The 21768-nt window shown below is 51.0% G+C and overlaps 1 protein-coding gene across 2 annotated transcripts in view; it reads left to right on the forward strand.

The window, feature by feature from the left end:
• The window catches only part of PLD2 (phospholipase D2), a 476181-nt gene extending 456537 nt beyond the window's left edge, over window positions 1–19644 (forward strand). For both annotated transcript variants that reach the window (XM_086946231.1, XM_086946232.1), the window contains exons 23-26: window positions 7458–7595; window positions 8381–8534; window positions 12789–12906; window positions 14483–19644. In XM_086946231.1, coding sequence (XP_086802357.1) covers window positions 7458–7595; window positions 8381–8534; window positions 12789–12906; window positions 14483–14707 — 635 coding nt within the window. In that variant the 3' untranslated portion in view covers window positions 14708–19644. The remainder of the gene's footprint in view (window positions 1–7457; window positions 7596–8380; window positions 8535–12788; window positions 12907–14482) is intronic.
• The last annotated feature ends 2124 nt before the right edge of the window (window positions 19645–21768 follow it).

The raw sequence follows: 21768 nt of genomic DNA on the forward strand, positions 1-21768 counted from the left end.
TTATCTTGGCCCAGGTGGCCAGCCAGGGGGACATCGTGGGCCAGGTTCAGCAAGAAGTCTCTAAAACAGAGGGGCACCACTAGCACTCGACTGGCCCCTAACTCCGCGATTTTTTGTTCACTGTATAGCAAATCATTGTCCCAATAGACCCAATGTGTTCCGGAAGTATCCCCTGCGCTCTGAGCGAGGGCTTGTTGGCGGAGTCCCTCGAGGGAGGGACAGGTCTTCTGTTCTTGGCGAAACTGTTCTTGGGTGGGTCCCCCCTCTTGGTGCCACTGATCCAGTCCGGAAAGGTCCGGAGGTTGAGCGAGTCCCTCGGGAGCTTGTTCTGGGGGGACGGCACGGTCGGTGTCTTCTACTGGAGCGACCGGTGGAGGAGGTGCCGGCCATTCAGGTTCTTCGGGTTGCGGATTGGCATGGGCGGCCATGGACCGGGTGGTGACGCACGCCCAGTCCGGGATGCCCAACATCCCCAGGTGTTCTCTTCGTTCTACGGCGGCCCACGGAGAGCTTTCAAGGTCATTCCCCAGGAGACAGTCTACGGGGGCGTCATCTCGGACCGTCACCTTCAACATGCCGGAGACTCCTCCCCACTCGAAGGGGACGCAGGCCATCCGACACAGACTCTCCGAATTATCGGCTGAACGGACAGGGCAGAGAATGTTTGGTAGGATCTGTTCTGGGGTCACCAGGTGACAGCGGACGGCTGTTACACTGGCCCCGGTGTCGCGTAGGGCTTCGGCCCGGCGTCCATTGATGCTCACCCATTGGCTGTACTTCCGGGTGTTAGCGGGTAGGGGGACCCGCGGGACCATGTCTTTCCCCCCTAAGCATGCTAGAGCCATGGCGGCTGGCTCCCATTCTTGGTGTTCTTGCTCATATTCTTCCTGCTCCTCGGAGATCTGTTCTTCCCCCAAGGCAGCAGCAGCCACCTGGCGGGGTCTCGGGCTCTGGTTCTGTGGACAATTTGGGTCGTTTGCGTAGTGGCCGACTCGCTGGCATCGGTGGCACGTGACATTGGCTCTATATCCCGGTCGTGCCGGGGTGCTGCCCCGGTTGGCCGGGGGGGTGGTGCTGGTAGTGGGGGTGGCCGGAGCGTTGTCTCTTCCTCGTCCTTGGCCCCCTCCTCCTCCTCGGGGACGGTGTTGACCGTGGTGGTTTCGGTTCTGTTCATAGGACCCATTCCGGCCCACTCTGGTGATTTCCCACCGGTCAGCCTCGGCTGCGAGCTGCCGTGGATCAGTCAATTTGCTGTTGAGGAGGTGCTGCCGGAGCTCGATGAAGCAATTGTTTGATAGATGCTCCCACACCATGAGATTGAAGAGTTGTTCGTAAGTGGTGACATTGCTCCCTTTGATCCAACCCTCAAAGGCTCGGCTGAAATAGTTCACGTAGTCCACCCAAGTTGTACCCGGGATGCGGGTGCAGTCTCGGAACCTCTGACGGTACATCTCGGGTGTGAGCCCATAGCGGGTGAGGAGGGCAGCTTTCATGTGGTCATAGGAGGTCATCTGATGGTCCGGGAGCTGTAGTAGGGCATCGCGGCCCTCATTGAGGAATCTCCCCCATAGACCGGCTCCCCAGTCGCTTCGATCGATCCGGTGGGCGGTCATAGCGATTTCGTAGGCCTTGAACCATTGCTAGATGTCGTCCTCTCGGAAGTATTCTCGAACGACATCCTTGGGGATGTGTACCTTTTTATCTGTTGCTCCTGGGGTGCGGGGTTGCTCGGGCACCCCTAATTCTTTGTTCTGCTTGCGTAAGTCTATTTCAGCTAATTTGCGCTCGTGTTCATATGCCAGTCTTTTTTCCTCGAGCTCTCTTTGTCTCTGTTTTTCCTCTCTTTCTTCTCGGAGCCGCAGATGTTCTAAGCTCAGTTTCTGTTCGGCCAACTTGAGTTCACCATCCATTTTGAGCCGGGCCATTTCTAGCTCATGTAGTCGTGTTCTTTCTCGTTCCTGGATCTCGTCTTGCGAGAGACCCGTTCTTCGCTCCTCGGGAGCCGTGGTGTCTTTTTCTACTGCTGCGACATTTTGGTCCGGGGGTCTGACGGCCCCGGTTTCTGCCCAGGACTCCAGGGCATGCTTGAAATCGTCTTTGGTGCTTAGACCGGTGGTAGCGATACCTAGTTCGATGCAGAATTGTTTTAATTCCCGATGGCTGTATTCTTCCAATTTCTCCATCTGAAATTTCTCGGTGGATCCGCTTTCTTTGGTTGTCATCGTGATTTTGTCGTGGGGTGAGCTACTCTCTGTACGATTATGCGGTGATTCGGATCGCGCCGCTGGCCACCAATGTTAGACGGACCGGGAGGGTCGGCCGAGGATAAGGGGAGAGGTCTCCGGGGAGAGCCGTCTCCAGCGATCGTACAGACAAGTAACTTCCCCCCCACAGACGTACACCACACCAGGGTAAGGTTCAACGACACTTTATAAGCAATTCTTTAAGTACGGTGAAATGATACAAGGAGGTCTGGACTCAGGGGTCCCCTCGATTCTGGTCTCTGGATTGGGAAAAGGGTAGCGGGACAGTCTTGTTACCAATAGATGAAATAGCTCTCAATCCTCGAGCTCGGCGTTCTTAGATGGACGGGCCGCGGCGGAGCCAGCAGGTCCCGAGATGGATGAAGGAAGCGACGGTCCGCGGCGGAGCCAGCAGGTCCCGATGAAGATGGTAGTTACAAACGGTCCGCGGCCACGCCAGCAGGTCCCGACGACGATGAAGGTTACGAAGGTTGCGGCAGCGCCAGCAGGCAGGACGATAGTTCGCAAGGCAGGGCTACGGCAGCGCCAGTAGTCCGTCAAGGATGAGTTCTTCTCTGCGTCTCTCGACTCCAGGATACAACTGCCTTCCTGCTCTGGAGCTGCCTCAGTTATAGGGCTGTTTCCCTTTGATGTCCGGACCCTCGCACTTGGAGGTCGGGGGGTCCAGGATGAGGGAGTCCAGACACCCAGCAGGGGGGTGGAGCCAGCGCCCGGGGAGGCTGGGGGCGAGCGGTACCTGGCGGGGGAGAGCCATCGACACCTCTTTCTCCCATTGACCTGCCAAGTAGTCCGCTCACCTCCTGGGTGGATGGTGGTGCCGGGATGTCTGAGGCCTGGCCAGGCCCAGGGTTAGGGTCGATCGGAGGCCACGCGGCCTCGTGGTGCAGTGTCCAAGATGGCGCCTGGGTCGGGCGCGCGGGCCAGTGGTGGATCGGGCCCAAGAGGTCGAGATGTTCATGGTGGATCGGGCCCAAGAGGTCGAGATGTTCAGAGGCAGGGGTCCCGGAGGGGACGGGAAACGTGAAGTGGTGGTGTGTAACACTTGAGGGACCGGGCTCGGGCCTGGTCGGGCAGAGGGGGAGCGGGCCCTTCCTGTGGCCTGTCCAACAACCACCATCCGACGCAGGGTGGGTCCGGGCAGGCAGGCAAAGACCACCATCCGAGGCAGGGTGGGTCCATGCATGCTGGCAAAGACCACCATCCGACGCAGGGTGGGTCCGGGCATGCCGGCAAAGACCACCATCTGACGAAGGGTGGATCCAGGCATGCCGGCAAAGACCACCATCTGACGCAGGGTGGGTCCAGGCATGCCGGTAAAGACCACCATCCGACGCAGGGTGAGTCCAGGTGTGAGGAGGAGGAGCGGCAGGAGCACCCTTTCACCGATGAGGAGGAGGAACAACACCCCACTTACTGGTTGCCAACACTCCAGAACCAGGAAGACTGCAGCAGCACTCTAGAGGTTGAGCGGCGGAAGGGGGAAGAGTCGCGTCATCAAGCGGAAGCAGGAAGAATAAGAGGCGCAGGATTAGAACGGACGGGGTGCAAGGACGGAGAGGAGGTAGCGGAGCACCTGGCAGTGGAGGACCGAAGAGAGGAGAACGTGAGAGTAGCGGAGGACCGAAGAGAGGAGAGCGTGCTAAGAGCAGCGGAGGACCGAAGAGAGGAGAGCGTGCTAAGAGCAGCGGAGGTCTGAAGACAGGAGAGCGTGTTGGGAGCAGCAGAGACCAACGATCCAGACACTGTTTCCAAACCCGGCGGGCTGAAGGGAGAAGAAGCCACGGGTCCTGCTGCTGCGGTCCGAGAGGCGGGCCGCAGCCCAAGGCAAGTGTTGTTGAAAGGGGCATTCTGGTGGGGTGTGTGGGGAGAAGGGAGATAGTATGTTTGGGGAGGCAGGAGGTAGGGCACGTCCGGAGGTGAGCCTTGCACAGAAAACCCCCCTTGGTGACGGTAGCACGACCACTTAAAGCTGAGCAGAACAATAATCCCCGGTTATTTTCTTTTCCCTGAGGCTCCAAGAACCGGGATATACATTCAGACAAAACCCCTGAGGCTCCAAGAATCGAGAAAACCCCAGAGAAGAAAAACGAAGACCGGAACAATACTGACCTGTAGTGTGGTGTTAAAAACAATTGGGCTTCATAATAAAAGTAAAACTTAGAACAAAGTCACTACTCTGGTCTCGTGCTCTGTACACCACTAGCTACTGACACCAGGCATGCCAGCAAAGACCACCATCTGACGCAGGGTGGGTCCAGGCATGCCAGCAAAGACCACCATCTGACGCAGGGTGGGTCCAGGCATGCCGGCAAAGACCACCATCCGACGCAGGGTTTGTCCAGGCATGCCGGCAAAGACCACCGTCCGAAGCAGGGTGGGTCCAGGCATGCCAGCAATGACCACCATCCGACGAAGGGTGGGTCCAGGCATGACGGCAAAGACCACCATCCGACGCAGGGTTTGTCCAGGCATGCCGGCAAAGACCACCATCCGAAGCAGGGTGGGTCCAGGCATGCCGGCAAAGACAACCATCCGAAGCAGGGTTGGTCCAGGCATGCCAGCAAAGACCACCATCTGACACAGGGTGGGTCCAGGCATGCCGGCAAAGACCACCATCCGACGCAGGGTGGGTCCAGGCATGCCGGCAAAGACAACCATCCGAAGCAGGGTTGGTCCAGGCATGCCAGCAAAGACCACCATCTGACGCAGGGTGGGTCCAGGCATGCTGGCAAAGACCACCATCCGACGCAGGGTGGGTGCAGGCATGCCGGCAAAGACCTCCATCCGAGGCAGGGTGGGTCCAGGCATGCCAGCAATGACCACCATCCGACGAAGGGTGGGTGCAGGCATGCCGGCAAAGACCTCCATCCGAGGCAGGGTGGGTCCAGGCATGCCGGCAATGACCACCATCTGACGCAGGGTGGGTCCAGGCATGCCAGCAATGACCACCATCCGACGAAGGGTGGGTCCAGGCATGACGGCAAAGACCACCATCCGACGCATGGTGGGTTCAGGCATGCCGGCAAAGACCTCCATCCGAGGCAGGGTGGGTCCAGGCATGCCGGCAATGACCACCATCTGACGCAGGGTGGGTCCAGGCATGCCAGCAATGACCACCATCCGACGCAGGGTTTGTCCAGGCATGACGGCAAAGACAACCATCCGACGCAGGGTGGGTCCAGGCATGCCGGCAATGACCACCATCCGACGCAGGGTGGGTGCAGGCATGCCGGCAAAGACCACCATCCGACGCAGGGTGGGTCCAGGCATGCCGGCAAAGACCACCATCCGACGCAGGGTGGGTCCAGGCATGCCGGCAAAGACCACCATCTGACGCAGGGTGGGTCCAGGCATGCTGGCAAAGACCACCATCCGACGCAGGGTGGGTGCAGGCATGCCGGCAAAGACCTCCATCCGAGGCAGGGTGGGTCCAGGCATGCCGGCAATGACCACCATCTGACGCAGGGTGGGTCCAGGCATGCCAGCAATGACCACCATCCGACGAAGGGTGGGTCCAGGCATGACGGCAAAGACCACCATCCGACGCAGGGTTTGTCCAGGCATGCCGGCAAAGACCACCATCCGAAGCAGGGTTGGTCCAGGCATGCCGGCAAAGACCACCATCCGACGCAGGGTGGGTCCAGGCATTGCGGCAAAGACCACCATTGGACGCAGGGTGGGTCCAGGCATGCTGGCAGAGACCACCATCCGAGGCAGAGTGTGTCCAGGCATGCCGGCAAAGACCACCATCTGACGCAGGGTGGGTCCAGGCATGCCGGCAAAGACAACCATCTGACGCAGGGTGGGTCCAGGCATGCCGGCAAAGACCACCATCCGACGCAGGGTGGGTCCAGGCATGCCGGCAAAGACCACCATCCGACACAGCGTGGGTCCAGGCATGCAGGCAAAGACCACCATCTGACGCAGGGTGGGTCCAGGCTGGCCGGCAAAGACCACCATCCGACGCAGGGTGGGTCCTGGCATGCCGGCAAAGACCACCATCCGAGGCAGGGTGGGTCCAGGCATGCCGTCTAAGACTACCATCGGACGCAGGGTGGGTCCAGGCATGCTGGCAATGACCACTATCGGACGCAGGGTGGGTCCAGGCATGCGGGCAATGAACACCATCGGACGCAGGGTGGGTCCAGGCATGCCGGCAAAGACCACCATCTGACGCAGGGTGGGTCCAGGCATGCCGGCAAAGACCACCATCCGACGCAGGGTGGGTCCAGGCATGCCGGCAAAGACCACCATCTGACGCAGGGTGGGTCCAGGCATGCCGGCAAAGACCACCATCTGACGCAGGGTGGGTCCAGGCATGCCGGCAAAGACCACCATCCGACACAGCGTTGGTCCAGGCATGCAGGCAAAGACCATCATCTGACGCAGGGTGGGTCCAGGCTGGCCGGCAAAGACCACCATCCGACGCAGGGTGGGTCCAGGCATGCCGGCAAAGACCACCAATCGAGGCAGGGTGGCTGGGACAAGAGGGACACGTTCAAGGGGCCACAAACTCTGCATGTACGCTCTGGGCGACTATGGAACGGAATGTTTCACCCTTTGCAAGATGTTCCTTTACAGCAGCATTCTAGGGGGGGGGGGGCACATGGTGATGGTGTGCTGTACTTGTGTCGCTGTTCACTGCTGCCCTCCGCACTGTCTTGGTCTGCGACTACGTGCTCTATCAGTTTAGCTGGGATGTTATGAACCCTGAGTGCCCACTGCACAGTGTTTTATTGCAATATTGAAGTTTTTATATCAACCTGAGTGTACATCAACTCCACAATGTAGGCCTCAACATATTGTCAACGTAAATAGATGTGCAGTTAATAATAGTAAATCTGTACTGCCCTATAGATGCTACCCATGACCGAGGGCAGGTCAGCAATATTGGCCTTGATTTTGCCACATACAACCCAGCTCCCAGCTCCGATACTAGTGTTTGTTGAGTGTGCTTGCCTCATTCGATGAGTGATGTTTAAGTATTGCTCGGCCATGATTTTTTCTCTTGCCCAAACTCTAGTAAAAATTTGCAAATGGGGACTTGAAGGGCATGCAAAGTTGCTTTTACAGTATTGTATATCTGGAGTTGTGGCTAATTGGTCTTGTCATCTCTGGTTTTGAGTTAATTCTAGGTCTTATCTCCTTAATGTCTATTTTTGTCGGGTAACTTTCTTTCTGCCCCTTTTCCAGTTGGTAATGAGTGGAAGAACTACTTTTCCGTGTGCGGGCTGCGGACCCACGGGGATATGCCGAGCGGCTCACTCATCACCGAGCTCATCTACATCCACAGCAAGATGCTGATTGTGGACGACTGCAGGGTTATCATCGGTGAGTTGCAATGCCCGCAGCGTTATCATCGGTGAGTTGCAATGCCTGCATTTCAGCACACATTGGATCTTCAAACACAGCTGATGATGGTCTGCTTGGTTTAGGATTCATTTCAAAGTGGAGTAGGGACATTACTTTAGCAGTCCTGGCGCTTCATTTGAACCAAGTCAGTGCCAATTCTAGCTTCTTCAGGGCAGCCAATTTGCTCCTCAATGCCTGTTCACTCCCAGAGGCTCATCCCCACAAATTTCAAGATTTTCTCAAATTCTAATGAGAGAGTAACATGGCACTGATGCCCTGTATGTGGAGCAAACCTCCAGGACCAAGATCAGACCGGGCCAGTGAACGGGGATTGACCGTCTTGGGCTTCCAACCTCTACGCTGCCTCATTAGACTTGTCCCTATACTTCCTTATGGGACACGCTCTTCATTCTCCCTCACCCCCACCGCCTTTGCTACACAATCCTTCATGGGACTTATGAACTCCATTCAGATTCAGGGAATTTGCTGTGGTTTCTGATCGTGTCGGGTTTTCAGTCTCATCGCACTCTGGACTTTTGAGATCACATTCTTATCAATGACTTAAGGAAGGTGATGTCACACAATATAAACTCAGTGATCAGCATATTTAGAGTCAAAGCCCCTTGTTTCATGTGTCCGCACCTTGTAGTTCCTTGGCAGTCGTGACCCAGAAGCCTGGTAAGAAAAACACCAAAACCTGCTTGGACTGAGGTTTGTTTTCATATTTTACAAAATGTAATTTTGGACCTGTCCTTCTCTCACAGGTTCTGCAAACATCAACGACCGCAGCATGCTGGGCAACCGGGACAGCGAGTTAGCAGTCATCGTGGAGGACACCGAAACCGTGCCCTCGGTGATGGACGGGGAGCCGTACCAGGCTGGCAAGTTCGCTCACAGCTTGCGACTCGACTGCTTCAGGTACAGGTCTTTGGTAATGAGAACGAAGGGTCTAAAAGTGGTGAGATTGGAGCTCACGTGTCCTTCCGGTCAGCAGATCACAGAGAAACCATGTTTTAATGCCAATCTTTCCACTGTAGGCTTCAGTCTGAAGCGGTGATCTCATCGGGCAAACAAACCCTTGATACAGACTATAAGTAAAAGAGCGTAAATTCACAGATACGGCTCAATGGGGAGTGCACAGACCACAACAATTGTGGCATCGGATGTATCTGGCCTCGCACTTAACACACAACAATCACAAACGAGCCTGCTGGACAAGATCTGTGGGTCCATCGCGTGGGCAGTACGTGGCAGACTGGTTTTGGCGTAAATTACTGCTGCCTGGACACTGTGTTCAATCTGCATTGGTGCCTCTGACTGCACCAGGGCCCCCTCCAAGCACTAAGTGGTGCTTTCAAACAGGATCATTCTCTCCGGGACATTGCCGCGTCATCTGGAGTGTGTTATTGATATGATATTCATCTACATAGTGCTATTAAATACGTTAGCGATGGCTGTAAATACTTGGATACTGTGATGTGAGCCATGGTAGCCCAGAACCTGAGGATGCTTGACTGTGCTATAAATATTGCTTTTAAGGGTTTGGGTATTAATAGCTCCCACTCTTCAGTGGTATCATAAGGTCATTTTAGGTCTTTGAAAAAATATTTAAGAAAGTTAATTTGTCTAATTTATCCTTGCTTTCCTCTGCTGCTGTTTGTGTTGAGGTTGAGCGTGAGGAGTCTTGCCACTGCGTTTTGGATTGTCTGTAGTCTCTTCAGGAGGCGTGCAGTGATTCCTACGTAAAGAGTGTTAAAGTCGTCCAGTCTGCTGGTGACAAGGGCTTGAGTGACCATCCTTCTGGTGTCGATCGGGAGCCACCTGAAGATCTAAGTGTGGCTCACTGGTTAGAGGAGGCAGACCTGGAAGCAGAGGTCAGCCCGGGACCAGGGTTCAATTCCCGGCTCGGCGGGGTCTTGAGTCCTAAAAATGTCCATGGACTCGACAATTCTCGCTCCGGTGCCTACTCGATTCACGGGTTCACACTCTGCGACTCTGGGCAATAGCTTGCTTAATCTCCACAACGGCCCCTCGCGGCGGGATGCCTGGCTTTCACCTTGTGGATACCCTGCCGGGGTTATCTCACAGGGGAATTTCAGGACGGGTTCCCTAAGCAAGCGCTTAGAAACCGCTTGGCGATTTGCGCTATATAAATTCCTGTACATTTACATTTACAGAGCATGCGTAGGGTACGGAAGCAGGTGAACGAGACTGTGTTTACCTGTTCCTGCATAGATAACTTGCTGTCAAAGATGATGCAGAGGTTGCGGGCATTGTCTGTCGGGTGGGGGAAGGGCCCAATTCAGCAGGCCACCAAGTGTCATGCCATAGTGAGTAATTGTTCCCAAAGATGTGGACTTCCGTCTTGTTCGTGTTGAGTTTCATCCAGTTGGTGACGTTCATCATACATCTGTGGAAGTTGGATCTGGTGGTGGAGAGGTCTTGTTACAGCGAGAGGATTAACTGGGAGTTATTGGCATAGGAGATGGTGTTCAGTCCGCACGATCTGGCGGTGTTGGCTGGGGGGGTCAGGTATGTTCTGAAGAGAGTGGGGCTGAGGAATTAACCTTGGGGTACACAGCAGAGGGTCTCCTTAGGCTCAGAGGTAATGGTGAGAGACGGATTCTCTGGGTTCTTCCAGTTAGGTGCTTGGCGATCCATTCGAGGTCATCTCCCTGATTTGGTGGAGTCTGTTAATCGAGCTGTGACGGGAGACAATTTCAGAGGTGACTGATAGACCCAGGAGGATGAGGGCTTCTGTTTCCCCGCGGTCTAGTAGGGCCCTGATGATGTTGGTGGCTTCTATCAGGGCTGCCTCCGTGCTCAGGTTGACTCTGAATCTGGATTGAGGGGGGTCAAGGAGGTTGTGGCGTTCCAAGTGTTTGGTAACATCAGGAAATAAAATCTGTTATTAACAAAAACAAAGACATTTCCTAAACCATGTCAGCTGGAGGGACTGTACGGTTACAAACGAAAACCACTGAAAGGACATTAGGAAAACCGCTGTAATACCCCCTAACTCATTGTTGGGAATTAGTGGTATGTTCTGCCCACCCCTCCTGCTGCCCTTCCTTCTTCAAGTCTTTTAGGAGGAGTTTAGGCCAATAATGAAGAGAGATCAATTAGTACAAATAAATTTACTGGAGTAGTCGACGTGTGCCAGTGAAAGGGCTTCTGGGTCTGCGTTGGGAGCTTTCGTCTTTCTATTGCGCTGATAAGTGTTACATACAAAAGATTAAAGATTAAAAATTAGATAAATCAGCAGTTTGGAATTGTTCTTTCTGGTAAAGGAATGTCTAAGAGCCTGATTTATCTTTGGGCGGACAGGTTGCTCCATCACGAGCGTGGCGCATATCCCGTCCGCCGTATTATAAATGCCACTGGATACAATGCACTTATAATATGACACATGTTATATCCAGCATGTTTGTGACGGAAAAACCTGTCCGCCGAACTCCAACTCGGACCCTAAATATGAAGTCCGACAAATTGCTTTGGGAGACTGTGAATGACAGACGACCATCGAACATGACCGCTGGAGGAGGATCTGGTAACAAATTGGCTACAAATAGAGCCTCATTTTAGCTGAGAATGAGTTGCTTTAGTAGGAAGAATTAAGGGGAAACGCTGGGAAAGATCTTTAGGGTTTTGCTCGAATGCAAATGTTTTAATTTGTGTGGACAAGAGGTTTTTGCTTCACAAAGCGTTTAAAAAAACTTGAACTCGATCGAATGTTTTGAGATCATCAATGATTTGCCACGTTACATCAGGTCTTCGGAGTTTATAAACAGGGTAATGAGAAATCAGGCGTCATTTAATTTACAAACTAGTTTAGTGAATGGTCTCCAAACTTTAAAAGAATCTAGTAGAAAGGAGTGATTGACAAGGCGTAGTGAACATGAAATATGATTAGAACAGATTACTCTAAATGGGTGAGGAGAAGATATGCTTAGGAAATAATGAACTCCGAGGAATTTCATGGTGGTTATGGAGGAAAAAAACATGAAGGGCAACGTTTAAAGGAAAATGTGTCTAGTGCTGTATTCCTATTATTCGAACCTCGCAGCACTGTCGCAGATTAGGAATCTTCATGCCCTGGTCTCAAGTATTTCATCAAAAAATATTCCAAAGCCTATTTTTCAGTGGAAAAATGATGCTGCAAATATTTTTTATTTTGCCAAACATTTCACCTGCAAAGACCTAGTGCTGCGAACTGTCATATTCACTTATGTGCAAAAAGAAGAGTTGATGGACATAATACTGAACAAATCAAACATTCACCCCAGTCACAGCTCTGGGTTAAATCCATCCTTCTTGTGCATGCCACACCATTCCAGTTCAGACCCAGCCATATGCAAATCAGTCTAGACCCTGTACCTCATGGGAACAGCCCAGCCCGAAATGCCAGGCCAGGTCCTCCCTGGACCAGAAATAAGCATCCTGGGACCGGTTTCAGAGAATCAGCCCCTCATCAGCCAGGCTAGCTTGCATCTGGTGGCTTAGTGAGCACTGGCCCCACATATGGGCATACCCTTAGCTACTCAGGGAGACAAATGCAAAAAGAAGAAATGATGGACGGAATGCTGAACAAATTAAACATTCACCCCCAGTCACAGATCTGGGTTAAATCCATTGTTTTTGTGCACGACACAGCATCTCAGTTTCGACCCAGCCATATGCTAATCAGTCTTGACCCTGTGTCTCATGGGAACAGTCCAGACCAACTCCCTGGCAGGTCCTCCCTCGACGGAACAAGCACGCCAGCACTTTTCGCTCTAAGTGGGATGGGCATGCCAGGACGTGTGTCCCGGGCTCACTGTGCCACTGGATGCAAGCTAGCCTGGCTGATGACGGCTGTTAGCCCGAAACCGGTCCCAGGATGCTTTTTTCCGGTCATGGGAGGACCTGGCTTGGCATTTCAGGCTGGATTGTTCCTATGATGAGCAGGGTCAAGACTGATTTACATATGGCTGGGTCGGCTTGTGGTGGCGAAGTGAGCTAAAAAAAGATGATGGAGTCAATCCACATCTCTTGTTTGGGGCGAATGTTTGATTTACTCAGAATTCTGTCTATCATTTGTTGCCGCAGCAAATTATCTTATGTGAGCATCAAGTTTTTTTTTTTTACACGTTATCTTGTTTTACTCATGTTATCTTGTTTGTTACCCCAAAGGACACTACTGGGCGCAAATGCAGACCCGAGCATAGACGTGATGGACCCGGTCTCCGATGCCTTCTTCCACCAGGTCTGGAACGAAACTGCCCAAACAAATGCCACGGTGTACGACCAGGTGCGTATGAGCCACAACAGTAGACCCACCACAAGTTCTCTGGCTTGACGTACAGCAGGAAGCTCAATTGTGATTCAATCTAATTTACGACGAGCGGCATAATAGGATCTGTCGGGTGCAGCTACGGTTAGGATTGAATATCATGAGTGATTACACTATTTTGGTCTCAACAATTTGAGATCATGCAATGGGATTGACGCGGGGTTGATTGATAACTGCTTAACATAAGTTCAACTGGGTATCAATTTGTTCTAATTATTGATCAGTGTCTGTCCGGATTGGGAGCCACAGACTTGTAAGACGTGTCCGAGGTTCTTCTCTGTTGCTCACAGTTTACTAAAATGTTGGGATGGGTTTTGATCCTCAATTGCTGGAGTTCCTGCAATCAAGTAGCTTTATTCAAACATTAAATATGATCATAAAGGCAAATACATTAAAAAAACTCTCATGATTTTAAAACCATTAAAACAGCGCGTTAAAATCCTGGCTGGGTACATTCTAAAACCAAAAGATCACGTGACTGCGAACACAGACGCTTTTAAGGAATGAACTAATACTAAAGCAGATCAGGGGTAAGCTCAGTGACAGTAGGTGCAGTAGAGCGGGCCTGCATCAGTTTTTTGCAGAAGGTCAAACTGTTAAACCACCTGGGGGCATATTACATATACCATGCACTTTACCTGCACCTTTGAATAGGTGCGCCGTGCACAAAAAGGGAAAGTGTACCGCATTACCATGAATGCACTGCCCCCGGGGCAGCCGTAAGCATCTGCTGCCCCAAGGCAGGGCATTCAAGAGAGAGAAAAACAGAGCAGCTGCTTCAAAGCCACTCTGTGTTTCACTGTGCAGGCAGCAACCCGCCGGCACTTTAAAGAGGGGAGAGCGATCCCCTTGAGGGCGGGTGCCGTAGGTTACTGCACCCGCCTGCTAGGATATGCCTGGGGGTGCCCATGAGTACCCTTGTCTACCCTCAAGAGGGTTGCCTTTAGGAGGCGCACTGAAAGTCCGCCACCTTTTTGTGGTGCACTTTCAGTGCGCCTCCTAACGGCATGTTTGCCTCTGCGCCCACATCCATAATACGGCGCGGGTGTAGAGGTAAAGTTATTCCCTCATTTGCATAGAACCACAGCCCATGAAAATAAAGGAACGGCTTCCAATGATGGCTCGGGCTGCGTTTGCGCCAGAGGTGTCGGTATTACAGAAGGAGCCACTCACACGTCTGCAGCCCCTTCTATAATACCAAGGTATCCCGGGGTGCGCAAAACAGGCGCACAGGCCTGTTGCGCCCCCTGGGCACTCTGTGTAATACAGCCCCTGGCGGGACACATACCCAAAGAAAAGTATTTGTGAAGGAATTAAACTCCTTTGAGAAATAGACACTTCACTTCTCATTAGATTGATGTTTTGTTTGCTTGGGCCTATCAGGGAATTCTATGAATTCTCTGAGGCATTTTGTGGGTCTTCTGTTCCAATGTCATAGTCACAGATATGGCAAATGATCGACGACCCAATTGGAAATGTGTGTTTACTTTCAGAAGAAAATCCTGACCCAGACAATGTCTTTTCTCTTGTCCAGGTTTTCCGATGTCTTCCAAGCAATGCAATGCAGACCCTCCGGGCCTTGAAGGAATACAGCGCTGTCTCAAACCTGGCCATCGTGAGACCAGAAATGGCTCGCGAGCATCTGCTGCGGATCCGAGGACACCTGGTGGAGTTCCCTCTGCAGTTTCTTTGTGAAGAATACTTGCTGCCGGCCTTCAACAGCAAGGAAGGAATGATTCCCACTGAGGTGTGGACCTAAGCCGGTCCTGGACACAGAGCGCGGAGCATCGAGCTCTGCCCCGTAGCAGCATGTCTCGTCGTCTTACACCTAGATTACTAACCGAGAACCTGCAGCTTATAAGGAGTTCCATAACACTAGAAAGACGATCAGCGGAGATCAAAAGATGCAACGGTTAACGATTGCAGAGTCTTTCTCCACGAGTAAGCTCATCTACAAGGACCTCTAAGGATTGCACGCTCTAAATCCTGCCTTCATCCCAGAAATCCATGGATCCGCTTCTGTGCCGATTCTGTTGCTCAAGAATTGCCTCTGAGACTTTACTGCCTCTCCGACCACTGAACTAAACCTTTGAAAAAGGCTGGATCAGCCCTCAATTTGTGGGTGGACAAAGAGGATAGTTGAGGCATACCCGGGTCCAAACCCTCGGACTCCTAGCCTTTCATACTGATGTCAAACTGTAATTCTTTCATTCCAGGAAGGATCTTGGGACGCGGGAGGTCATCTCAGGCCTTCACTGCTGGTTGAACAAACCTTTCTGTGCTGCGGTTGAGTGATCTATACGCATGTTTTTACCAGTAGATGTTGAAGAAGTTTAGGTGGTCGGAGGGGTGGGGCTGCCGTCTCTTCTATTGGACCCAATCGAAGTCCTTTTCATGGTTCTTGACCTGTGGTTCTAAGCTCACCGGTGGTTTAGAGCTGGGTTTCTACACTCACATTTGAGTACACGTCTTCCATGGTTACAAGTTAGAGTTGTTGCCTTTGTTATCACAGTTTCACTCTCTTTTATAATTCACAGTGCCCGTGGGTCCCCACGACAACGTGTTTTTGCACCTGGTGCCTTTGCTTCCAGTTGGATGGGAAGTCCAATGCCAGAGCCTTTCTGCCAAGTTGACTTATTGAATTCTGCATCTCTCCTCACTAACCTCCCACCCTCTTGTTTTTTCATGAACATGTGTCCATTCTAATGATCATTGCTGTAAGCGTGATCTGTTGGGCATGTACCACAAGGAAAGCTGACATTTGGCCCTCCCGGTGTCCTTTCTACTTGCACTTAGTGTTGTCCTACCACTTGCCCAATCTGGCCACTGGAATCCTTCGAAGTGGTCCTTTCGGAAGTGTCTGTAATGTGCCCTGTCTACTTGGATGGGACCGCAATGGCCTAACTAGGCCGTGCATCCTCAGATTGTATTCTACCTTCAGTATCAGAAGCCCAGCATCCTGTGTTTACCCTAAGGTGCCTTCGAAAGAATATAGCCTCGCCATGCACTCAGACATTTGACCGCTATTCTCAAGCAAACTCTACTGCAACCTGGTGGATATGCATCTAGTTACTCAACTTGTGAAGGTTTTGTGTTACTCGATACAAAAGATGTGCAGGGCCAATGTCACCCTCATCAAATTGGAGTATATATTTTTTGAGGGAATAATGGTCCAATTGTCTTTTTATGTTTCGTTGCTACATTTTATGTTTGTACTAAATGTGATTGTTGGTCAGTGAATGATTGAGCAACAAAAAAGTACACAAACTTTAGCATTTAAGCAATTTAGATATCTGGGGCTAATTTACAAATGACTTCTTCAATGCTGTTATGAGATGAACATGTCTGGCTTGGATTGGAAACCCACATCCGCCATGGCAGAAATGTTCAAACCATCTGCACGCTGCAGGAAGCCGCAACAAGAGAAACGCCACGGACTCTTTCATGGTTAGGTCAAGGCAGCCCACCCTGCGCTGAAAGCAGCCTTCGAGCCCATAGCCAGCTTGGCCACTCTGAACCTGGGACTAGCGTTTCTAAACCCTGGCTCATTGCGAACCCCAGGACTGATGTGTGTGCTTCTCTTTGCTTTTAGTGCCCAGTGGACTCTGGGTGTAGGTCTCTTCCACCTGAAGAGTGGCACCCTGTTTGGATGGTTGATGTCTCACACTAGGTACACCTGATCTATTGTGTATTACTAGCCCCTTCAGTATTCCTCTGCTACCTCTACAAACCTGGGGTCACACCCCGATTCCCAGTTCTTATCTCTTATTGCTGTCTGCTATCGTAACTTTTAAGGATGTTTGGGATTCGACGCATACTGGCCTCGGATCTAGGCGTGTGGCGACATTTTAAAGGCGGACGGGTTTGGCACCACTTCCTTAGCGCTAATTGAGCCGCCATTTTGAAGCTGGTTGAAGTTGGTCACTGGTCTCGGCCTGCGGCATCCTGTCGTGCTAGAGACTGGTGTTCTTGTTCACTGCCTCGACTCTAGCGATAGATCAGAGCGAGGTCCAAGTAATAGTCGGTGGCTGAGACTTGTGCAAGCATTCCACCCATCACCTTTCTGTTTTTTCTTGATTCCGGATGTCGTCCGTTTGAAGATGGATGTTGAGGTCTCTGGAGCCAGTGGCCTGTATTTTAGAGGCGACTTCTTTAACCCTCTCTCGGGTTAGGACCAAAGGCTGGAAGTTTTAGGTCAAGTGAGGGTGCGCCCTTTAGGTTACGTTTATTTTGTGAAATAATTGTACTGGCCAAATGGAGAAACTGATGTTATATTCTGTGCTCTCATCTTTAGCCCAAATGTCTGCATACCTTATAAATAGGCTTAATAGGTTTTGCTTGATTTTCTTTGTTTTAGATGTATCTTCTGGCAGAATGATGTCGGAGTCTGTTCAAGCCTTCTTTTAAAAGGTGCACCATTGCATCCAACAGGGCCTTCTTTACCTATACCTTTGAATTGTGCCCCTCTCACCTTCAAACTCAAGGCAGGCAATGAATGGCTGAAAATATTTTTTTTTAAGGCATTTGCCTACAAAACCGCTAGTCTAAAGGCTCATGTAAATCTGCCAATGACCACTCTTGACAGAAGTGGACGGTCTAATGGGGAAGTCCAGGGAATTTCACATAGTCACTTCCGAATTGCGACAGGCGTGGAGCCGGACAAGTCAGCCTATTGGCATTGGTCCGGATGCCCTGTTTTCTTGTCACTGTCCCCAGAGCTGTCCATAAATCTCAGCAGACCAAGATCTGCCCATACAGATAATCCCCTTTCAAGGCGCGACAAGGCTTAGCTTTCAGAGGTAGAGGGTGTGGAAACTTGGATGAACGGCAAAGATGTTGGACCTGGAGCCAACAGCTGAAGGCCTGGCTTCACGCAGGGAGGAGGCGTGGAGCACTGACTCCCCTCCCTTGAACTCTCAGCACTGAAGTGATTGTAGCAGACCCTAGATGCAGTGTAGTGGCTCTGATGCCACAAGTCGCCTCTTGGACATGTTTGCAAGTATTTAGCTTCCGGAAGACAGCTACCGCTGCACCATCCGGCCGGCATGCTCTGAAGTTGCATCAGTCTCTTAGAGTGCTGCCCTGCAGGCTTTCCCAATAAAGTTGTTCAAAATTTATGAATTGTCCTCTCTACTCACACTGGGGAAGCGGAGAAGGAACTAAGAGGAGTGTTCGACACTTCACAATGGAATGGCTGCCCTCCCGCGTTCTAGGTCTTCAGCCGAGGTCATTGTGCAGCACTTTCATGAACCACAAAATCATTCTGTCTTTATGCTACATGGCCAGGTCTTTGAAGGTGCCCTTGCTATAGTCCTCTAAACCCTCCTCTTAAAGGTGCAAGTGAAGGAGCAGTCTCTCTCCCCGCGCTCTGATTTCCTTGTGTGCAGGCCTGACACGGGTGGCGGTTCCTGCACTGAGGTGTGCCTAGAGCTCTCTCAGACATCCTTGGATTTCAGCCTTCGACAGGAGGTCTGCGAAGGATCATAAGGTGCAGGATGTCTCGTCTGGGCCTGCAGTAGCCCAAAGGCGTCCTCCAACAGCTGACTGAACTTTCCTTCGCAACACTTGCTGAGACTGCCTGGTCGAGGCACGACCCGATATAAACCCCTACCCTTTCCATGGGTAGATTTAGCCTCAACTCTTCGAAAATGAAGTCTTCGTCTGACCCTCTCACCTGAAGGAAAGCCTTTTCTAGGAATTATCCACCTGAGTTGAAGCCGTGCTGTGTCTGATATTGTATACACATTATCCTGGAATGCCTTGTCGTCTTGTATGTTATTGGGTTCTAGACTACCCTGCTCATGACCTTGAGCTAAAAACTACTGTCTTCCACTTGCAGGCACGCTTGCACTTTTCTATACAACTCTGGTTTACTTCCATTGATGGTTTTTGTCCGTGGAAGTCTTCGTTAAACACCTTTCAGGATATCTCACTTTGTCTCCCTTCGGCATGAACATGTCAGTGATTCCTCCATGTCTGCCCCTTCGAGTCTGCTTCTCAGATAGTCTGGTCTTCTGGTGTTGTCTGCCAAACTGCTGTGTGTACTTCTTCCTCTGTGATCTTACTCCATCATGTCTATTGTTGGGTCCTACTCCATCATGTCTGTCATTTGTTCTTGTTCCATCATGTCTATAGTTTGTTCTTGGTCCATCATGTCTGTCATTCCTTCTTATTCCATCATGTCTATCATTTGTTCTTATTTCATCATGTCCATCGTTTGTCCTTATTCCATCATGTCCATCATTTGTCCTTATTCCATCATGTCTATCATTTGTCTTTACTCCATCATGTTTATCATTTGTTCTTGGTCCATCATGTCTATCGTTTGTTCTTATTCCATCATGTCTATCGTTTGTTCTTATTCCATCATGTCTACATTCCTTCTTATTCCATCATGCCTACATTCCTTCTTATTCCATCATGCCTATCATTTGTTCTTATTTCATCATGTCCATCGTTTCTTCTTATCCCATCATGTTTATCATTTGTCCTTATTCCATCATGTTCATCACTTGTTGACCGTTGACACCTTGTGTAACATTGCGATCTTTGATGATGTTCAGCCCTTACTGTTCTTTTGTTTCAATGAAAATGTTGTCATTTGTATTGTGACCGCTGCACGACCATGACCATGCCTTTTAACTGGATCTTTGGAAAGAGTTTACATTGTAAAATAAATAATGTGCTCCTTTGCAACCCTGGACTGATGTCGTCATTTCCTCCTCAGCTACTCTATTTTCATCTCTAGGGCTGGACGGTGACCAGTGGTATGTTCCTGTTGCTCTGCCGAGCCCTACAACACGCCCATCCTTAGCCGTCCTACGATTGTTGCAAACTCCGCCCTCAGAGTCTGAGAGTGTCAAAGCCTTCCCTGCCTCTGTTGGGTCTCCGCACACCATCCTGTCTTGTTCTTCTTCCGCTCTAGAACACACGGCTATGAGACCGTCCAATGGGAAGCAAAGCCTTCTCACAGCGCTGCTACGCTCTAGTGCTTACAACCTAACGTTAGATAGGTGTTGGAGACGCGGCGTAGGAGCACAGACCATCATCGTCTTCATCGAAACACTTACACCCTCGAGTCCAGACTCAACGACAAGCCAATGAGTGGAAGTACTCCCTAACAAGCACTGGCGTTGCCAATAGGTCTCGCAGTAGGAAAGTTGGAGCCATTACAATTGCAAATAACAATGCCTTTTATTTTTGTTCATTTTAAAAACATAAAGGGCTTTGTCATTTACAAAACCAATAGCTCCAACTTTCCTACTGCGAGACCTATTGGCAACGTCAGTGTAACCAATTTCCTACCAGCAATGCAATAAATGCAAAATGTCCAAGAGATTATTCTAGAATAAACAATAAATCACATCAACGTAGTGTAATACAGAAGTTTCATTCATTCAAAAAATGAAATTATTTGATAAAACTAAATTATTGGTGCTTTAGCGAGGCATTACATGGTGCTCGGATAAAAAGGTGGCAAAATGGCGTCTATAGTTAGATTCAATCTACTCTACGACTCCCTCCAGCACAGTCAGATACCCGCGCCAGTATGATCTCTCTAAGATGTTGGCATCATGCCCTTCACGATGGGTGGGCGTCTGACTGTGGAGCCCCACTATTGAAGGCTCTTGGCTCAGATACCCCACAAGGCCAAAGGGCTTTCACTCTTGTGACCACGAAGGCATCTCCAAACTTGGGCAAGCACATTCAACCGTTCTCATGGGCGCACACGTCACACACAAGGCGCAATTCTTCAAGTATTTCCAGCCACACCATGGAGGCCAAGGTTACACCGATGCCCCCTGGGGGCAAAGGTATACCCCGACTATCCTGCACACTTGTGAACAACTTGATAGATGTGCTCACGACTTGGGTCCATTAGATGCGTAGAACGGGTGGAAGCAAAGATGGCCCCTAGAATCACTGTGGCGTCTGTGAAAAAGAGACTCGTTTAGTCCAAATATTTACACAGCGTTTATTATAGTCCAACCAGACTAAACAGGATAGAGAGCAAGCTAGACCCCGACCGTCTGAGCCGCAAGACCGAACTTGGCACCTTCTATCACACGATCTGGAAATATTGTGTTCTACAGAAATACTGGGTCTCCATTCATGCGACCGTGTTATAGGTAAACTTTTACTGCCTGACCCTAAAATGGCGCTCTTGGGGTTCATGGATGAATGGGGGCCTCGAGCCGCTGAGCTACCTGTGGCAAGGAGTCTACTTGTAGCCAAGAGAGATGTTGGCCATCAGTTGAGAGCGGCAGGGGTCCCCTCACCGGCAGGATGGGTCCGTGGCATCGACTGGGGTGGCAGAGCGGAAGAGTTGGTGTATAAGCCCTGGGGACGCCCACGGAAATGCACCAATGTGTGGGGCGCACGGTGGAAAACCTCTCGCGTCTAAAGCCCTCTAATAGATGTTTACACCTGAAGCTTTTGTGAAACTGTGCATTACTCTATTGCAACAATGTTATGTGTTCACCGATGCACAATGTTTCCTGTGTTATATACAAAACCATACAAACATTTTTTTTTAAAGAAACAGCCGATTCAGACACTCCAAGATCACTGGATTAAGAAAAGGGTCCATCGGGAAATAAAAAGATCCCAACAGGAAGAAGGCCCCATCAGAAAGGTCCCAGGATCTGCCTGTGTGGTTGTCAATGACGTTTCAACCTTTTGAGCCAATGAGCTCCTTCGTTTGGCAGCTTGTACCAAGGAAGCAGGGGCGCTGGGGCTAGGAGTCCACACCCCCAGAGCTGGAGACCAGGAGGCCCTAGAGGCAGCTGTGCACAGAGCAGCATTGGCTGTTTGTTCCAA

Source organism: Lissotriton vulgaris, chromosome 12 (genome assembly GCF_964263255.1).
Source record: "Lissotriton vulgaris chromosome 12, aLisVul1.2, whole genome shotgun sequence".
Lineage (NCBI taxonomy): Eukaryota > Metazoa > Chordata > Amphibia > Caudata > Salamandridae > Lissotriton > Lissotriton vulgaris.